Raw genomic sequence first — 20,159 nt, 5'->3', positions numbered from 1 at the left:
TTCCTGGTGGAATGGAAGTCAACAAACTTTCCAGCTGCAAGTCAAAAATAACTGCTCTATGCACTTGAAACAAGGCAAGTCCTCATCCTTTTCAGGAAGTGATCTGTAAAAGCTAGCAGCATGGTTTCAAAAGGGTGTTTGGTCTTTACAGCTGTCACCACTCTGTGGGCCTGCTAGAACAGTCAGCCCTGAGGGTCAGGCTGCAAACCACGTGGTGTTAGGAGTACAGGGGAGCAGAGAGGGCAGCAGTGGGAGGATGACTTGACCAGAAGAGAACCCCAGATAAGGCAGTGCCATACACTGAGGAGTTAAAAGACAATTTGTACTCCAAAAGCTAAAACTCTTGTAGGTCCATAGTGAGCTGTACAACAGTCATTATCTTGGGAGCACAGTCTTTGCAGAGCAGCCATAAGAAATTGTTCGGGGCCCTCTAAAGTGCATGCATTTTGTTTTGTTACCTGCAAGCAGGCATAGTAAGTTCCCCACCTTATCAAAAACGCTGTGTAAGCAGGTCACTGCAACCAAAGTTTGTGTTGTATTAAGATAACAGTGATCCTGTGCTATTAAGATAGCTTGTTTTGACATTCAGGAATGGTGTTTCACTTGGCTAGACCATCACGCCTACAGGTGCCAGATAAAGACAAGGACGAGTTGTAAATGTCACCCTTTGTCCCTTTGTACTTTGTTGTGTCCCATTCAGCTGTAAACAACCCCCTGCAGGATTTGGAACATACATAGATGTAGGAGTTTAGGAAATAAGGGAGAGAGGGAAGGAAAAAAAAAAAAAAAGTATATTAACTTGAAGGATAGCTTACTTCTTCCCTTCCAGATTTTGTAGGTTTGTCTTATGCTCTCATACTTAACTGGCATATATGATTTCCTTCCCTACAAAAAGCATTTGTGTTGTAACAAATGCAGAAATCTCAGCAGAAACAGCACTCATTTAAAGCTTGCATGCTAAATACCAGGCTGCAGATCCCACTCCTGATACCCACAATCCACCCATTATCAATGATTGCTTCTTCTATCCTTAGGGTGTGATAACCAATTCAGCCCAGAACCTCCAGAGGGACATTTTGTTGCAGTGAGTAAGGAAAGTAGAAGAGCCTCTCATCAATGTGATCCTCACGCAAAGCAAAACAAGGTAAGATCCAATAAGATCATCTCATTATGGTGTGAAAGAAAGCGTCCTGCAGAGCAAAAGCAGGCACTCAGTTCTCTTGATGAATCCTTACTGGCACCAACACCACCCCCTTGAATGAAACCAGAACTTGCACTCGTGAATAGAAATGTCAATCCTCTAAGTACAACATACATATCCATTTTCTATCCTCTTTCTACAATCTAAAATAATGTCTGTTACAGAGATTCCCTCTGAGGTGAGTTGTAACCACCTTATTCACTTGATTATATCTTCTGTACTCTATAGGAAATGTGTATTTTGTTGTTGACATGGCCCTGGAATGAAACAGAAGGTGAGGAATAAAGCAAGATGGAAGTCTGAGTAGTAAGATTTGCAGGGTACTACTCAGTCCTTATGACATGGAAGTGACCAAATGTCCTTTTGGACAGAAACTTTACATCCTGTACCTGGAAAGACTCAAGTGAAAGGTTGTCTGTCTACTAAAAAAAAGTAGGAACAGTGCCATGGAGCTCCGGCAGGCAGCAACAATGGGATGGTTGCTTTTTCTTCTTGTGCTCGTTTGTTGCAGCACGCCTGGGAAAAAGGCACAGCTTCATAGAACTGTAGCTGGGAGTATAGCTCTTCATATGAATGAAACCCAGATTTCTTCTCAGAAGCTCAAGAATAATTTCCTCAAGAACAGGCCAATGAGGAATCGTTGATCACATATAAATAATAATCCATCTGTTAGGACAATGAGGTGGCTGTATCAGCCACTGATTAAACCTCTTCAGTTTCCTCTTTGGGAATGCTAAATGGCTCTGTCACCCTGGTGGCCACATGGTACTAGATGGCCTACAGAGTTATCCTGGACAGATCAGTCTTTCTTCAGCATCCCGTCAGTGTCACAGACAAAATGAATGGGAAGAGAAGTCCCAATGGAAGAACGGCTGTGAAATGTATGTGAATTTATGCTGCAAAGAGGGTTACAGAGTCTGAAGCTAATGACTATATCCAGTTTATGAAGGTGTTAATTTGTCTACTTGCTAACAGGCTTTGTTCCTTCTTGTTTCACTTTGAAGTACACCAGAAAATTTTACCAGAATTAAAAGAAACTGAAGACAGGGTAAGCTTCTTTCTGCGTAGATATGCTAAGAGTGCTACAGTACTTACAGCCACACAAAGAAGTGCTCCTGGGACATGTCAATTTATTCCAAACATTGGGACCAAACAAAGCACCCAGTGCACTTTCCACCAGCATGCCACTCTGACATAACACACTGCAAATGTGTCCAAACAAGTCCAGAGACAAAGGGCATAGAGCACTGCCAGTAAAGTGGCAAGGAAAGTTGTTTCATTCCCAGCCAAGTGACTCAGAGGAACCAAAGGACAGAGGACATCTTTGCCAGCTTACGGCAGCAGGTAGGCGTGCACGGCCTGGGCATGCTTCCACCTGTACTGCCAGAGGTTACCCAGTCTCCTGTGCTGACATGCTTACACACCCACAGGGTGAACACTCCTTACGACAGGCACTCAAGGGAAAACTGTCAGATCATATCAAACCAAGGGGCCACACAAAGCACCCGAGTGTGACTGAAAAAAGGGGAGAAGCCAGATATTACTCATGAATCTTTTCATTCCCTAAAGTTAACGGAATTTGAACGGAATCCTCTTAGCGAGAGAAATAGTATGCATTGCACCATCGTGCATCTTTTTCAACTTATGTCAGCAATGAAGATACTTAAACAAGTAGTAGAAAATACTGAATTCCACATCAAACATTCCATGTTACACGTGAAACAGTCATATTTCTCAATGTAGTGAATAGCCCATGAATTTAGACAGCTTTTTTAAAAGAATCACAACTGAACTATGTAGCAGTAAGAAAACAGTTGAGACATGCAGTTTTGGCAAAATATACCAATCCAGGAAGTATCCAGGTCAAACAGAAGTTCACAAGTGATAATCAGTCACTTTCACGGACTGAAAAGAGTAATTCTTTACCATCAGACCTCCTAGCATTGCCAAATAACCTGTTAAATCATTTGAAGAAATGAAGTTAACAACACGGGTTTCCTCCCTGTACTGTCTCCAGCTTTGCTACATACTCTGGAAAAGATTTGCTGAATGTACAGGTAAGAAAGTTCTTTATAATACGTCCCATAAAGACCTTAATGTTTGAGGCATATATTCAGCAGTGTTAGTTGTCATATTGTCACAAGTAATCTTAAAGGAAAGTCTTCCACTCCCTTCAATAAGCTTCAAAGCAGATCCTAAAAAACAGACAGAAAAAAAATCTTAGGTCTCCTTCAGCAGTCCTCAAGCTCTAACATGCTTTCTCATTTGAATTAGTCTGGCTTTGGCCAATGCTTCCATGGTATGCACAATAAGTTCAGTATGTTTTAGCAAGCAGAGCTGAGAACAATACTAGTTCAGAGCACTTGGAATGCTATTCACACACGTGTATCACAGCAGTGAGAGAACAGAGAACTGCTCACATTTTTTAGCTAAATATTTACAGGAAAAACTCAAACACTTTCCAGGAAAACAAGCTTTCTTAAGGAACCTACAGATAATTAACTGAATAACATGGATCAAAAAGAAAAATAGTTTTTGTTTTCAATTGAAAATTCTATATGTTCAACCACAACCAATTATTGGAAGATGGGAGAGAAGGGTTAGGATTGTCAATGAAAGGGGGGAGTGTAAAAACAAAACAAAAACCTGCCAGATTTTATTTGTTTCAGTTTTTAGTGTATAAACCCATACTTCTATCCTTTCCTTCCCAGAGCTAACCATTACAAGTACTTGCCCTTCAGAGCAGGGAATTATTGCTTATTTCCAAGAGGGCAGGAAGTACTGTGGGTAGGCGCAGAACAGGTGCTGCTAACCATCGTACTGTGGGCATTATTTGAATTTATAACTTATTACAAGTTATTTGAATAATGAGGGTTCAGTAACCTCTAGGTTAACGAGATGCATGCTGCACAGCCATCTACGGAGACAGATCCACAGAAGTTACAGAAATGTAACCAGACTACGGAGATCAGACATGTAGGACTGCTGATGCCCCGTTTACTGGCTCACCCAGAGCTAGCCCTGCACCAAGCCATGCAGAGGTTAGCTACCTGCAGTATGCATCCTGGAATGAGAAACTTCTTTTATTACCTAAGAAGCTGATAAGGCCTGTGGAGATTTAGGCATGCAACAGAGACAAGCACTCGAAGGGGGACAGCATGGGAGAAATCAAAACTTCGTGGTTCATAACAGTTGCTGTAGCAAATCTTCCGTAGGCAAAATAGCCCAGTACCAAAACAAGATAGATTCCAAAACACCTAATCAGATTAAGCCTAGCCAGTTTCCTTTTTTTTAAATCAAAGTCTAAAATATGAATGTGAGCGATCTTTTCTTTACAAAAAGAGTTAAGAAAGTTCCAATGTGAGTTTTAGAGAGCACATCAGACTAGGGGAAGTTATTTACATGGAAAAGAACTCCAAATATCACATCAAAGCAGCTTAGGATTTTGTAAAAACCAAGTATCTCACTATTCAGGAAGAAGCTTAATTCTTCCATGTAGATGAACTTCCTACAAACATCACTCGTTTTAGAATGAATGATCAAGATTTAGTAAGAATACTACTCTCCAAGTGCAATAAAGCAAGGGTATAATGGAATGCTTTACATGTATTACTTACATTACCAAAAAGTACCAACATTGACTTTAAAGAAATGCAATGGATATATTGATACCACCACAAAAAAGTTAAGGAAAAAAAATAAACTCACAAATTCTGCTCTCATTAGTAAGAGGAGAGACTAAATACCTCAGCTTTGGGGAGACATTCTTGCTCTTTGGGAGCCTAATTTGAGAATGCTAATCAATGACCAAAGTGCAGCATGAACAGAGAGCAGCCCAAAACACAGGAACCTTCCCCTAAAACTACAAACAACAAAGGAAAACAACCTACACAAAGTAACTCACGTCTTTGCTTATAATAACACACAAAACAAAAACTTTGCAGCATACGAGTACCTGGGAATTTCAAGAGTCTGCTGAGGACATTTCTCCCCCTTCCACGCAGCCACCCCAGCTGATGGGAATTTACAGGTCCAAAAACCCTGACTGCAATCAGCTTGTTTTAGCTTTACCTTGGCCTTTGCCAGATAGTTTTAAGAAGGTCTGGAAACAGCTCTGGTCTCTATAGGTGTAAAACAGATTTTGTCGGCATGGTTTCTGTAGTTTGAAAAGCAAGAATTCTTGATTATTTCTGCTGTTAGACACGCTCTTTCCTTCTGGTTAAATATTGTACACACATTTTCCTCCTGCAAATGAGAGAGTGTTGACTGTAAATAGATACATTGCCACCCTAATAGTGGTTAAATATATAAAATATTTGACCATCCTAAGCATGGTGAAGGTCAACAGAGAAATTGAGTTTAAGGGTTTTAAATGCAGCAGCCAAGTACAGCTTCCTGAAATACTTAGGACAACATGTTACACATACAAAAACTCTCAAACACACTCCTGCTATAAGAAACTTGCTATAAAAAGTTTCTAGCATCGGTGTCTCAGCTGTTTCTGCAGTTTTCTTCAAGCAAATACCCATCCCCCTGCTTTCCTTATTTTTAGAGCTTACAGTAGCAAGGTTGTATTAGGGTACCATTCTGAAAATAAGAAGATCAATCTGCATCTCTCCCTGCTGCTTCTGGGGAAAGTTATGTGGGATTGCAGTAGGTAGTCCCCAGATTGCCCCCATGCTCCCACCTTCATTCAGAATCTTTTTCCTTTTGATACTGTCTCGTGTGATAACAAACAACCCTCATCATCTTTCTTCAGCATGGAACAAAGAATACTGCCAGTTTCTCACTAAAAAAATAAGAAGTTCTATCTTTGTTGCCTCCTTCAGACTGAATTATATATCCTTGCCCACCTGTCTCTTAGTTACAAATACCCATGGCTCTCTGAAGCCATTCTATCTCCAAAAATTTGATGTTTTCATCATGATGATGATTATAGAATACTTTTTAAGAAGGCACTAAATAACTTTATTGTTTTTTCCCCTTCATTATAGTTTTGATTTTGTTTCAAGATTTCTGACATATTTTGATGCTAATTGTTAATGCTGCAAATACATTGCATGGGCTGCTTAATTCACCTTTTTCACCATGCCACCAAGTATGGGAGCCACCAAGTGTGGGAGCAAGAGATAGCTTGTTCAGCAAGGAGGGATGCAAAAATCTCAGGGTAACTGATGAACTTGTGTTCTTTCAGTTAACAGTGTGTTACAAAGGCATCTTCTGCACAGCAATCACCTTTGAACAAATCTGTAAGTAGAAGAGATCTACATTCATGATAAAAAGCACAAAGAATGTTTAAACTTCTTGTTTGAAGTGTGATAAGTTTAAAATGTCTATTTGTCTAAATTTCAGGGGAAAAAAGAATCTACAAGGTCCCTTCTTCGCAACAAGCTGGTCAGTTCATCATACTAAGCAAATAATGTCATGTTTAATTATTGTGGGAATATTCTAAAAGGGTTAATGTTATATATGGCACTAAAAGGGTTTTGATTAACCAGAAATTGTTTGGTAGAATATATAAGATTGTTCTTCTTAAATCTTTCTGCCTTTCAGAGATAAACCAAACCCATCTCAGGCTTCTGCCAAAGGCTGACATTATGAATTGGAGAACAGTAATTTATATCATTTTATTAATAAGCTTTACTGTAGTCAAAGCCCTGCCTAGAAGTTATCGGGACATAGGTAAGAATATATCTCATTTTTTATTCTATTCTTTCATTTAATGCTGATAAATGCAACTTGGCATGCATGGTTATTTGGTATCTCATTTTATCACTGCCAATTTTAGATAGTATTTTCTTAGAAGTGAAAGATATACAACAACACTGTAGCTGTATAACTTGTTTCTTGAGATCAACCGTAGACATGATGCTTCTTAATGTCTTGAGAGTCCATGTAGAGGGACAGCCCATACTTACTGAGAGGATGTGTATTGAAGGGTAATTTAATCACTGGGGGAGCTATTCCACTGAATTTCAGGTACTCTAAAAACTGCTGAAGTAAAGACTGCAGTTGTTTTAGCTTCCCTCTGTAGTCCATGGGAGAGTGACACAGTGAAGGCACAAGAGGGATGCTACCTCCAGATGGCTATTCAGTAGCTAAGTTATGCAATTGCTCTTTATTATCCTTTGGAGGAATCTATGTTGTTCTTCACTGACTCCTGGAGAGGCTTATGATGGCCCCGCTTTGCACTAAGGTCAAGTGCCAAAAATGAGACAACTGAAAACCTCCTGTAGTGTGCAGTTCAGATGAGTCTTTCACTTTACATATTTCTATCATTAGTCATTTTCTCATCTTCAGAACTTCCAAATGCAGTAAATGGCCCAAGACCATAAAACAACTGCTATTTTTGTTCTCTCTTCTTATCATCCCAATTCACACTTCCTAGTTACTTGCAGAAGCTGACTTATTACTTCACTTTGATCTTTTTATACTGCTCTCAGCCCTACTGACATGGATGCGAGCCAGTACCATCGTGATTTGGGAATATGCCCACTATGTTGAAATTAATCTCTGAAAATATTCTCTAATGAACGAGGAACTCAAGAAATTATTGGGTTTAGGTTTCGCCATTAATAAATAATCCACTGACAAAAGAAAAACATTTGCACATAATCTTCAGGTAGATTGAGCACACTTGTTTTCCACTGGGCCATGTGCAGAGCTTGTACAGAAGGATGTGGCTGTGTGAATTTTTGTGGAGCTTTGCCTACCAATGTAGCCCTCAATTTATTCCATGCTTTCTACATAGAGAAGCCTTTATCTGCAGCGAAACAGTTGTCAAGTACACCCTTAAATAGCTAAAATAAAGCTAAAAGGTATTTTCTAAGGAGTGTAATCATGTGACTTGCATCATCTAAGTAGCTGAACACCTTCTAGGTTTCAGCATATTTCCCCCACAACACTTGAATGAGGCAGGGGAACTATATTGGCCCTGTAGTTCAAAAACAAATTCACATCATACATAAGTTGAATAGGTAATATGAGCTTATGCCTTCCAAACCTAGTGCTACTACCTCAGACTACCTCAGCCACTGAATTATGTTTTTCTGAAACTCCAGTGTATATATATATATATATATTAAAAAAAAGCATTTGAAGAATTCACTTAACATTTTTTTTTATTCAAAGACCAATTATCTTGTTTTTCAGAGGAAAAAAACAGCATTGGCCAGCGTTTTTCTCAGCTGCAGGAGAATAATTTTAAAGCCATGTAAGTTGTCCAGATAAAGAGTCTACTTGCAAATTTGCTGCCAATGAACATCCCTGTGGTATTTTGTGTCATTTGCAAATGAACACATACTGTGAGTCAAACACTCACCTCTTCCACCAGCCCATGCAAACTCAGTCTGTGATGACAGAAATCATAGAATATGATCATCTTACTGTCTCACACTAAAAGTAATGTGGAGTTTTTAGGTAGGCAGCAACATCTTTATCACTCTGTGTTCTTGTAGTGCCATGATCATGTTTGCTCAGTATGTGCAAGGAAGCACATTCACCAAAGCAGTTAAAATGGCTGAAGCTGTAACGGACCTTGCCAAAAGGTGCGCTGCTGCAGATGGAGACAACCCAGATTGTCTGAAGCCTTTGGTAAGCATGTCCATTCTTCTAATATGGCACAGACCTTCAAAAGTGACTTATAATTTCAGAGTACTGGTACGTATTTCTTCCAAAAAGGAACACGTTATTAGGAGATGTGACTTCTTTGTGTATAGATTTGCTTTTACCGACGTTTTTCCCTCTCCATGCTCTCACCTATAAGGCATCTCAAGATGAATGGAGGAAAACAAAGTTCCACCCCCCCCATATATCACAGTAACTTTTTAATTACTTCATCTCTATCTTTCTAAAAGACGTTTGGAAAGTTGTGCTTTTATGGCTGCTGTAAAAAAAAAATCAGTAGAGCCTAATTAGATGTTTCCAGCAAATATGATGCTTATAGATGTTTGTTCCACTCCATTAACTCACACTGCTAGTTTTTGATGGTGTCTGCTCCAACCCACTTTTGGAGCTGGCAGACTGAATCACAAAACAAGAATATCCATCTGTGTTATGACACATTTCTATTTGTTAAACTTGGGTCTGAAGCAAACCCTGAATAAAAACAGTTCCCAGCTGATACATGACTAACAGCTGAACCTGAGCATTGCTATTTTATGAACAAGAAACAAGAGACTCATCATTGTACAAAGCTGACTTTAATTAGAAAAGAATAGATCCTGCTATGTTAGAAACAACACTATACAAATCTGAACTATCATCTCAAATGTGATCAAGAAACAAGGGTCTGAATGTTGGTTTAAGTTCAGTGAAAGCTGGACAGTGTGTTCCAAAACCATTTCACTTCAAAGTCTATCTTGGCATAATAGTAGCTATCAGAGAATGACATATCATTTATGTTTTAGAGGTCAGTCTGACATTCATTGCAGTCAAAGCAGGAGGAAAGAAAAAGAGAGAAACTATACATTTATGCAAGTGAGGGCTTGTTGGGTTAACAAGTCTCCCCAGAAAGCTCACAAGAGTAAAATGGAATGCTCACATGCATCACCTTTTTTTAATTTTTCACAGGACAAGATTTTCCTCGATACGATATGCCAGGAGGAAAATCTTCCCAGGTTTACTGACTGCTGTGCTAAAAAGGACCCTGAAAGAAATGATTGCTTCCTCTCCCTTAAAAATTCATCAAGAGCATTCATTTCTCCTTTTGAAAGGCCAAATGCTGAAGCTGCCTGCAAAAATTATTCACAGAATCAACATTCGTTAACAGGATAGTAAGTAAATAAATCATAGATTCGTTGCCTGGATATGATAATAACAAGCCTAGAGACCACAAATGCAGTACCAAACAAAAGTTCAATATGAGACTCTCGGTAATGCTATCCTCTTTTCCTTCTTAATGAGAAACATTTGTATAATTCAGCCAGCTCTGATTGTCCTTATGTGAACCCTGATCTGCCACCTCCTGCTTTGAATATAGGTCCAAATGATAAACAATCTGACCTATTTCATTGCAGTTTATGCAGAGGACTCATCTGGAAACCAAGGACCTCCCTTCAGTCCTAAAAAGGCAAGCAGATGTTTTGCGACCTCTAGGCCAGGACAATAGGGTTTGAGCCCTTCATTTCTAGGAAAATGCTAGCCCCATCAGACTTTTTCCAGGATAAACACTGCACTATACAGCTTATAGTTTGACAGGAAAACAGTCACTTTTAGTAGCTATTATTTTAATGTACTGGCAGATGCTACAATAACACTGCAGTCCCCTGTATGTGGGGGCTTATTCTGAAAGTAAAGACATTGCTCTCGTTTTAGTTTCATCTACGAGGTTTCCAGAAGGCATCCTTTCCTCTATGCCCCAACAATCCTTTCTGTTGCTATCCATTATGATGAGATGATGAAGGACTGCTGTAGAAGTGCCGAAAACCCCATTCATAACCTGGAGGAATGCTTTCGGAGACAGGTATTACGTTGCAGGGGTTTAGTTTAATAACGTGTGAGCAGTGGCTTTCCCATAGCTAAACAAATGCTGAAGCAGGGCCATTGTCTGTTTCTTTTTCAGCATCTGCATCTGATGTTAGAATTCACCTTGTTAAGGATGGGCTGAAATCAGACTTAAATGCTCTCTGAAATTATAGTTTAATTTTTTAAACGATAATACCTGATTTGGGATGTTGGGTAGATGTATATGGAGCCAAGGGCAGTCCCCACACCTGCCATGGTATCAATTCTGACTCTATGTACACAGTGTTTGTTGTAAGGATGCCTGGAGAGAGGAAGTGGTAGTATGCAGAGTGCAGAAATCTGTGGTGTGGTGTTTTTTTTTTTTTTTCCCCTGTTTATAGCCCCATAACGATAGTGCATCACCTGCTTGGCCAAGTGTTTGCACTGTAGAGGTATGCCCCACATGTAACTATAGTCAGAAATTCACAGCAACTTACCTGTAACAGTGGAAAATAAGCATGGGGAACCTGCCCTTGCTGAATATGCCTTTCTTACACTTTGGCTGGGCTGCAAGAGATGGCAGCTAATACCACTAACAAATAACAACTAACATTAGCTAACAGTAACACAAAGGCAGTCCTGTAGCTTCCAGGTGAAGATTTCTTCCCCACCCTAAAAATAGTAAGCTATTGTCTAGACAGGTTCTAGTTTCCTTTCACAGAACACTTATTTAATACATGCTGATGAGTAAATAGCAGGCACAACACTTAGTTCAGATTGTAGCTTGGACAGTAAAAGTCTTTCTTTCACTATTTAAAAATCCCTCCTAAAAAAAAAAAAAAAAGAAAAAGAAAAAAAAAGTTGTCAGTAGTTTTACCCTAAAGCATTGTCTTGTCTTTTGTTCTGTTTTCATGGCCTTTAACTTCTTCCTACCAGGCGCCAAAGGTAGTGAAGCCAGTCAGAGAAGATGGCCTGAGGCAGGAACACACATGTGGAATTCTGAAGAAGTTTGGAGAAAGGACCATAAAGGCTCTGTAAGTCTTCCCCCTGCTTGCCAAACAAGGCTTGGGTTTGTTTGCTTTGGCTACAGAACAGCCAAATTCATCACCAAGATGCAACGCTTTGCTACAGACACTCATTGCAATCCTTCCCGACTGCTTCTGTAAGCTCCATTTGGCACGCATATATTAAAATAAAGCATGGATGTCACATGCTAGCTTAAAAGTGGATCCACACCTGCACACAGTACAATGACCCTGAATACTGGCCACATCATTTTTGTTTGCAGCTCACTAGTGGCATCTAACAAGGCATACAGTTTAAGAATACAAATTTATGCATGACAGTAATCACTGTTTCCCTAAAAGCTGCCAGTAGCTTTCAAAAATTGAAAAACAAAGTTTGAAATGAACCAAGCTCTTTGTGATGAAAGGGTGATCGTGAGCGCAGTACAGCCCAGCTCTAAAATCATAAGGTTATTCCTGTAATTTTATGTTCACCTACCACGTCTTTGTTATCTCACACTGAATTTCACCCAGCATCCTCAGATAACTTCAAGTACCTCAGCTACCGGCTTCAAGGGACATTTTTTTTTTTTTTTTTTGTCACCTTCAGCGGGAGCAGGAGCCGACCGTTTCTGACCAGTTTGCATAACGCCCTCTACAGGAAAATGGTGCGAACTCTCAGTCTCGCATTGTTAATATAAGCAGTATGTATTGTTTTTCATTCCAGGAAACTTGCTCAGATAAGCCAGAAATTTCCTAAAGCTGATTTTGTTACTGTTAGCAAACTTGTGATGGATATTGCTAACATGCACAAGGACTGCTGTCGTGGAGATATGCTGGAGTGTATGCATGATAGGGTAAAATTCATTTAATTTTTATATGGTTGGAAAAATTAAATGCCTTTTTTCTTGTTTTCATTTTTTTCCTCATGTGAGGTTGTGGTTGCTTGACAAACCTGGAGTTTGTTTCTTCAGTCTAAAAATCTGCTTGACTCTCCCATTTGACTTTTTTCAGCATCAAATCATCCAAAAGGGCAGAGAGAACCACTTTGTGACTAAAATGTCCTAACACTGCTTCAGTGCCATATATTTTCCACGCAACTTTCAGCAAAACATAATATCTGCCTGTCCTCTGTTCTTTCTTTTCTTCTAACAACCAAATCCGCTTATCTCACTACTTGTCTGTGCCGTCTAGCTAGAGAGTTAACTTCTCTGTTTAGGTAGTTACCTAGCACCTATCAAATGGCAAGCAAGAAGCTTCAGCAAATAGAGCAAGAGGACTTCAGTCTTCCTTGTTCTGCTAGGTGACTGTTGCACAGCATTGGCCAGCCACCTCCTTTCTTTGGGTTTCGCCTTCTCTGTCTGTAAAACAGAGATAAGAATACTGATCAAAAAATAGAGACCAAAATGTGATAACATTTCTTTCCTTTCTTTCTTTACCTTTCAGGAAGAGATTCTACACTATGTCTGCACCAACCAAGACATCATATCAAGTAAAATTAAAAAGTGCTGTGAAAAGCCACTGTTACAAAGAAGTGAATGCATAATTAATGCAGAAAATGACGACAAACCTGCAAACTTGTCCCCCCATGTCAGGGAGTTTATAGAAGACAAAGGAACATGTGAACGCTTTGCTCAGGAAAAAGATACCCACTTAGCCAGGTAACACATCTTCCTCTACTCTTCAATTTTGCTGTTTTGCTACTTGGGTCTAAAGGAGCCAGTTTGAAAGTTAAAGTTCAGCTTATTAGTCTCAGATGTCTGCTCTGTGAGCATGTGGGCATGCGGTACCGTACAAGTTTATCTGAGTAAAATACCACTCAAACCTGGAGGATATGGAATGGGAACAAATGCTGAACAGGGCACAATGGTTATTTCAGAGAAAACTGAAGAAAAGCATGTGAAAATTAGGCACTATCAGTTCTGATCTCAGAGTCAAAATATAGCTTTGATCCACTCTTAAATGAGAATTAAAAAACATTTATCTAAATCAGGCTCATGTCTTGATCCAAACAGGTTTCATCTATTTCTGTTCCAGCCATGTTCCTTTGTGTGATGATGCCCGATCCTATTAGTATTAAACTTGGGCAAAAAATGGCTGCAACAGAAACAGTATAAAGTCCCCAAGAAATAGATTAAGCACAACTACTCCAGGTGAGGTGACTGCTTTTAGTAGAGTTATTTTTTTTTCTCTCTCATTGATAAATGGCTTTGTTACTGGAAATTATTTCATTATCATTTAGATAGGATTTAAAGAAAAACAAAAATACAAACCATACAAAGTTGTAAGCTACACTTGACTCAAGCTGGCACTAAACTGGGAGCGTTACATGCACAGGACTTGCTCAGGCAATGCTGTGCTCAGTCAGTCAGGTTTTGTTTTAGTTGAATCCCAGCCTGTGATTCTGTGAAATTCTCCCCGTTACATGCAAGGTCAGATGAGACCATCCCAAAAGCACCCTGCTGTCCTTACCATCCCTGATCTCTTGAGGGCAGTTTTGTTTTATTTCTAATATCCGCTACATACATACTCTGCATATTGCAGGTTTCTCTATGAATATTCCAGAAGACACCCTGAATTTTCTGCTCAAATGCTTTTAAGAATCGGTAAAGGATATGAGGACCTACTGGATGAGTGCTGCAAAACTGGTTCTCCACAAGACTGCTGCAGCAGAGGGGTGGGTGCCATCATGCTTCACACAATATGTTGATGGTTACAGGCACATGACCATAGGACTGGTTCTGGCTAAATTGTGACTATCCCTACTCCAGGTATAGAGCAAGTACCCACAGTTCCTGTAACCAAAATTGTGAGTCCCAAATGATTGCTGTACAGAAAAGCATCAACAGAGCCATCACAGCCTTCAGTTACTGGAGGCAGACGAGGGTTGCTGGGGAAATGAACACGGCATTGCAGAGAGTGGGAGCAGGACGCACCCCTGCAGCAGCACCTGGAGGGACTGGGTTCCTCAGGCAGCCCTCTGCTTTCCTCCCTGGTATTAACCTCACACTGGGGAGAAGGCTGGAAATCAAAAGAGCTGGTAGGTGAGAAAGACTTCAGGCCCTCTGGGTCAAGACGACTTTTTTTCTGTGGACAGGACAAGAACCAACCTCTCTTGTTGCAAACATCAGCTCAGAGGTACCCAACCTCCTCTCCCTGCAGATGTTTTGTAAGAGACTGCATTGGTGCTACAGTGGTACGCCAGTAATTTATCAGAAATAGACAGACATGCTGGGGAGATGGGTGGAGCTGGCATTTCTGTGAGCCACTACCTACTCTTTTAGGCACCCTTGCAGTGCCAGTTGCCCTCTTGCAAATGTGAAAGACGCTTGTGGTTATTGTCTCAGATACAGACATTTAGCATTGTACTTGTCTGAAGTTTGGAGCCACCCTGAGTTTCAGACCTAGCCTTCCGTCCATTATACAAAATTAAATGAAGATGTTTCAATTGGACGTTAGTCACATTCAGGCAGTTTAGAGGTTTTAGACAGATAAAGACTTCTCATGAAATTAAATCGGTGGTATGTATCAGGCGAGGGGCAGCCTTGGATATCAAGACCTCATCAGCAGGCAGTAGGGCATTCTGCATTCCCCCTGAAAAGTGACTCCTTAAACTAATTTCTTTTCCTCAGGAAGAAGAGCTGAAGAAACACATTTATGAAACGGAAAGTGTGATGAAAACAAGCTGTGACATTTACAAGGAAAAAGGAGACTACTATTTCCAAAACGAGTATTCCTTGTTTTTATTTTATGCTTATATTATTCCCGTACCAGCTGGCACAACTCGGGCCAGAGTAAATCCATGTATGGCAAAAAAGCTAGGCTAAATGACACCACTAGAATGTTTGGTCCAATACGTTAATTACTTTTAAGATTATTTTTTCTTTTCCAAGACAGTGTTCTTGCTTCTTATGGGTTCTGTCCTTATCCAAACTCCTGAGGCAGTGAAATGACAATTTGTTCTATCTCTCACCTATGTTTTCCTATGATTTTTTTTGCTTTATAGTTGCATTTTGAGCTATGAGCTCCAACTTAAGAGTCGTAATTTTGGCCAAAAGGCAGTTGCTGCATCTTTTGCAAAAGACTTTGCTCTATCTCCTGCAGCAGATGTAAATATTAACAATTGTAACAAGATTTAACTACACTAGACAGAACAAAACCTGAGTAGATTAAATGTATGCTACGCTTAAATGCAACATGCAGGCACAAGCCTCTTGGAGGAACTCTGGCCCTGATTTGCAAGGTTAATGAGCACATGCCTAACGAAGTATGTAAGCAATCTCAATGAAATCTGTAAACTGCTTGCATACTTAAAGTTAGGCTTTTGCTGTCTTACTCTGGGGAGATAGAGTAGGCTTTTTGTACTCCTGGGCATGTCTGATCTTTAAAAGACCTTAGGAGTTCCAGGTTTCCAATAAATCTGGTATGCTACTTCTGCCTGTTTTAACAGTTGCTATGCCTCCGTGCTGCCCTTGTATGAATGAATGTTCTTCTGTGGGGTTTGGCTGGAGCTTTACATATGTGAAGGCAGTGGCTTGCTCACTGCTGCCTAGTGGAACAAAAGCACCAATATCAAATCAATTATCATTTCAGGCTTCTCATGAGCTTCACCAAGAAGATGCCTCAGCTAACATCTGCAGAGCTAATAAAATTCACCAAACAAATGACTACAATTGGCTCCAAATGCTGCCAGTTAAGCCAGGACAAGCTATTGCCTTGTGCTGAAGAAAACGTGAGTAATTTTTTCCCCCTCATCTTTGTCTTACTTTTTCTGTGACAATTCCTGCTACTAGCAGGGTCCAAGAACTTAGAGTACCAGTAAATGAGCAAAATGTTGACTCAACTACTGAGCTGCACTGAAGATGTACTACCACGTACACACCTGAAGTAAGCATAATGCAGTGTCATTGAAGTTAATGCTTGAATGATGCTCTGTGAGAATCAGGAAATTGTCATGCCAGTGCTAGGCACTTAACAGTTATGCAGTACAGGCAACCTGACCCTGTTCTTTCTGAAGCTAATGATCTCATCTGAGAGATGGTTTTTCTAGAGGGATCATCCTTTCTAGATGCCTGAAGCCATACTGCTCTGTGAAAGCGATACATTTTGTGCAGCTCTTCCACAGAGTTCTCCAAGCCCATAAGTCAAAACATGTAAGCTTCAGCCTGTACCCAGCCATCATTTGTGAAACATTATGTTTACGAGAACAGTAGAACATACCCACAAAACCTGCTGATCAATACAATCAAAAGGAAGCACCATTTTATGAAGAAATCACATAATATCTATGCACAAAGAACAGTCTCTAAAACTGCATATATATATTCTGATAAATCTGAACCATTTTTGCACTAACAAAAGCCAGCATTCAGTAGAAAAATAAACTTATCTTATAGACAAAGCTTAATTAAATTCTTGGTTATTATTTACAACTTTACTAAGAGCTGCATCTTTCAGGGGAAATAGAAAATCAAGCAATAACATGAGATTGTTTTTTTTTCACCTCTTTTGGTAAAGCTGGATCTTGTGCTTGGAGAAATATGTAGAAGACACCTAACCAACCCAATAAACCCTGGTGTTTTGCCACTGCTGTAGTAGCTCCTACGCTCTTAGGAGGCCATGCATGGGGAAACTAGAAATTGATGAGAATTATGTGCCCTTATCATTGACTCCTGGTCTGTTCACTTTCCACGAAGACTTGTGTACGACAGAAGAAGAAAAGTTACAGCACAAGAAGCAGGAGTAAGACATGCCTGTTTTACTGTTCCCCCTGTTTCTTACTCTCATCCTGGCAATGCTCACCAACATGTTTTCCAAACTGATTTGCTTTCCTCTCGTGTTTATTGTGGTTTCTTTTGCTCTCTAGTTCAACCTATATTTACCTGCCTTTGATTAGAAGAAAGTCATTTTCAGAGGTGGGAATCTGCACTGGTGTATACACCACCAGAATGGAAGCAACAGGTGCCTAAAATTAGTTCCTTGCACCATCCTTTACAGGAGCTGCACAAGACACAGTGTAAAAACATAAAAAAAAAAAAAAGCTCTTTGAGCTCAGCTTGCGCTATGGCAATCCCATACTGCCTTGGACCCTCTGGAATGGTACACAACACAAACCAACTGTATGTATTCATAGGCATTCACGGTGGAACACATCCAAAAATGAGCATTGCCACTTTTTTTTTCCACAGGAGAATGAGGCACATATTGACTCCCCACTGCAAATACCTACCCGAGTAGTGGAAAAAAAAAAAAAAAAAAGAAAAAGAAAAAGCTATAGAAAGCAAGTGGGCAATAAGAAAGACAAGATTTTGCAGGAGTAGTGTTTGAGAAGTGGTCCTAATCCGTGTGCCTACCCTTCCAGGTTCACAGTGCTTGCTTTGCTTTTCTTGCAGAATGCTCATCAACCTCATCAAATACAAGCCCCAGATCACACAGGAACAGCTGACCTCCGTCACTGCGGCTTTTACTGCCATGAGGGAACAGTGCTGCAAAGAAGAAAACCATGAAGCATGTTTTGAGAAAGAGGTATTGTTTCTGTTTTCACCTTTATATTCTCATTCGAAATGAAAATATGCACAAGAGTGTAAATTTCTCCATTAAGCAACAAAAGCAAAGCCTGACTAACCAGAATTCCTTTGGTTCTATTTCCAAAGACCACCTTTATTGCCTGCACAGGTAGATAGGCATGTCAGTTTAGCTGTGAACGACTGCTAGAGAACATATCTAGTTATCCTTGTGTTTCTGTGTAGCAATTTATAGACACAGAACTCAGCTACATCTATTGCTACTGGGGAATCACTGGGACTTGGCACTGTCGAAGGATATATGCAAAGTTCTTCCCCTTGCTAACAGTACTTAACTGAATTTCCTTTTAAAAGTTTCTTTGCAATAGGGAGGGAAAAATATTCCAAACTTTAGGTCAAAACATTTTCTGTATTTATTTGCCCTATTTCTGCTTTTCTCTTGTCTTTCCTATGTTATTTTAGCTTATTGACCTTCGTAACTCAGAGCTACTTTGGTTTCTCTCTACCTTTCAGTAAACCTGCTTTTCCTTCTCATCTCTCTGATATATTTCTTAAGATAAACTGAAATTTAACATGTTTCCCACAACCCTTGAGCCTTACTCCTTCTTTTCTAAGTCTTTGCATTACTTTGCTTCAAATGATCAAGTACAGAAAAATCTTACTTATGTTGAAAGTTTCCACCTTTATGTCCACCCACAAAGAATCATCCTTCTACCTAATAAAGCTGTATTTCAGTATTTTTCTAACAAATGCCAAACGATCTAAGGCAACCTGAGCTGAAGAGTAAAAACAAAATGTATATTAAACAGTGTCATATGTATATACACACTGTATATACAGTGTTTGTACACAACTTGCAGAGGTTATAAAACATTAATGAATTGACTTCCTGCTGTTGTACACATGTAACTTGTTCACAAGTACATTACCTTCCCAATTTTGTTGCTAATAGAAGTTTTGCTTTTTTTTTTCAGGGTCCGGAACTTATAAAAAGAAGTGAAAAAATGTTGTCAGCATAAAGAGCTCACAAAGCATATTGGAAGGTATTTGCTGAAGGTTATGGAGTCACACAAATTTAACCGTGAGCATATCTTTTCTAAATATTCATGAGGTATAAACAGGAACATAGGAGTAGTTATAGTGGAGAATACCATGTTGTGGCTCTTTACTCACAAACCTAACAAAGTCATGATAACTTAGACCTGCTACAGTTCTGCCACTGTTTGATTTTCCACAGTGAACAAGAAAAAGGGTGCCTCAAGTAAAATATCAAATTTCAGAAAGAATATGATGAGATATAAAACTGTAAATCTCATCCGCCTGCAGAGCTCAGCTTAAGTGAAAATAAGTAGTAAGTATATAAATTTTATTCAGATGGGGGAGAAATTCCTCTTTAAACTTCATATCTGGCTCATACACTTTGATTCAAAATAATCAAGGTTATGTAAAACCAAAACAAGTAAATTAAAACTACTTTAAGTCTAAAAAGAAGCGTCATGTTAAAGAAATTTACTAAAAGTTAACTGGATGGAAATTGAGGTTTTAAATTACACCATCATCCTACGCTAAAGGATACTATTTTTCTTGTATGAAATAGTAACAGGAAAAAAAAGACAAGGTTTCAAATCTTACACAGCATAAAGACAAAAGTTTGAGAAAATCTGTAACCGTTTTTAAACTGTCTGTGAACCACAAAATAATTGTTTTGGCATTTTAAAAGCAATGTCTTTGAAATACAACACATTCATTCATTAACACTGCTGTATGGGAGTTGTAAAATTGCTTTTAAGCACAAAAATATTATCTTGGGCATCTCAAACAGAAAGGAAGAGGACAGATGAGCAAAAAGTCATGGAAAAAGAACATGAAATGCTGAAACTTGGTCAGCAGACAAGTACTTAGAGAAAGCACTGGAAGAATGAAAAATTTGCGTTTGAGGTGATTTTACACTCAAACAGCATTTGAGTTTTTACTTTCCTTTTGCTT

At 39.4% G+C, this 20,159-nt stretch overlaps 1 protein-coding gene across 1 annotated transcript; it reads left to right on the top strand.

The window, feature by feature from the left end:
• Positions 1-8,394: 8,394 nt before the first annotated feature.
• LOC121069336 (alpha fetoprotein) lies at positions 8,395-19,417 on the top strand. The gene is given in 13 exon segments (XM_040555435.1): positions 8,395-8,794; positions 9,482-9,975; positions 10,517-10,664; positions 11,582-11,679; positions 12,377-12,506; positions 13,096-13,310; positions 14,194-14,326; positions 15,282-15,379; positions 16,243-16,381; positions 17,167-17,229; positions 17,231-17,391; positions 18,042-18,174; positions 19,148-19,417. Coding segments are annotated over 13 exon segments (1,989 nt in total). The 5' UTR covers positions 8,395-8,662; the 3' UTR covers positions 19,193-19,417.
• The last annotated feature ends 742 nt before the right edge of the window (positions 19,418-20,159 follow it).

Source organism: Cygnus olor, chromosome 4, assembly GCF_009769625.2.
Source record: "Cygnus olor isolate bCygOlo1 chromosome 4, bCygOlo1.pri.v2, whole genome shotgun sequence".
Lineage (NCBI taxonomy): Eukaryota > Metazoa > Chordata > Aves > Anseriformes > Anatidae > Cygnus > Cygnus olor.
The sequence above is the reverse complement of the archived record's forward strand: the minus strand, read 5'-3'. Positions and strand labels throughout refer to the sequence as shown.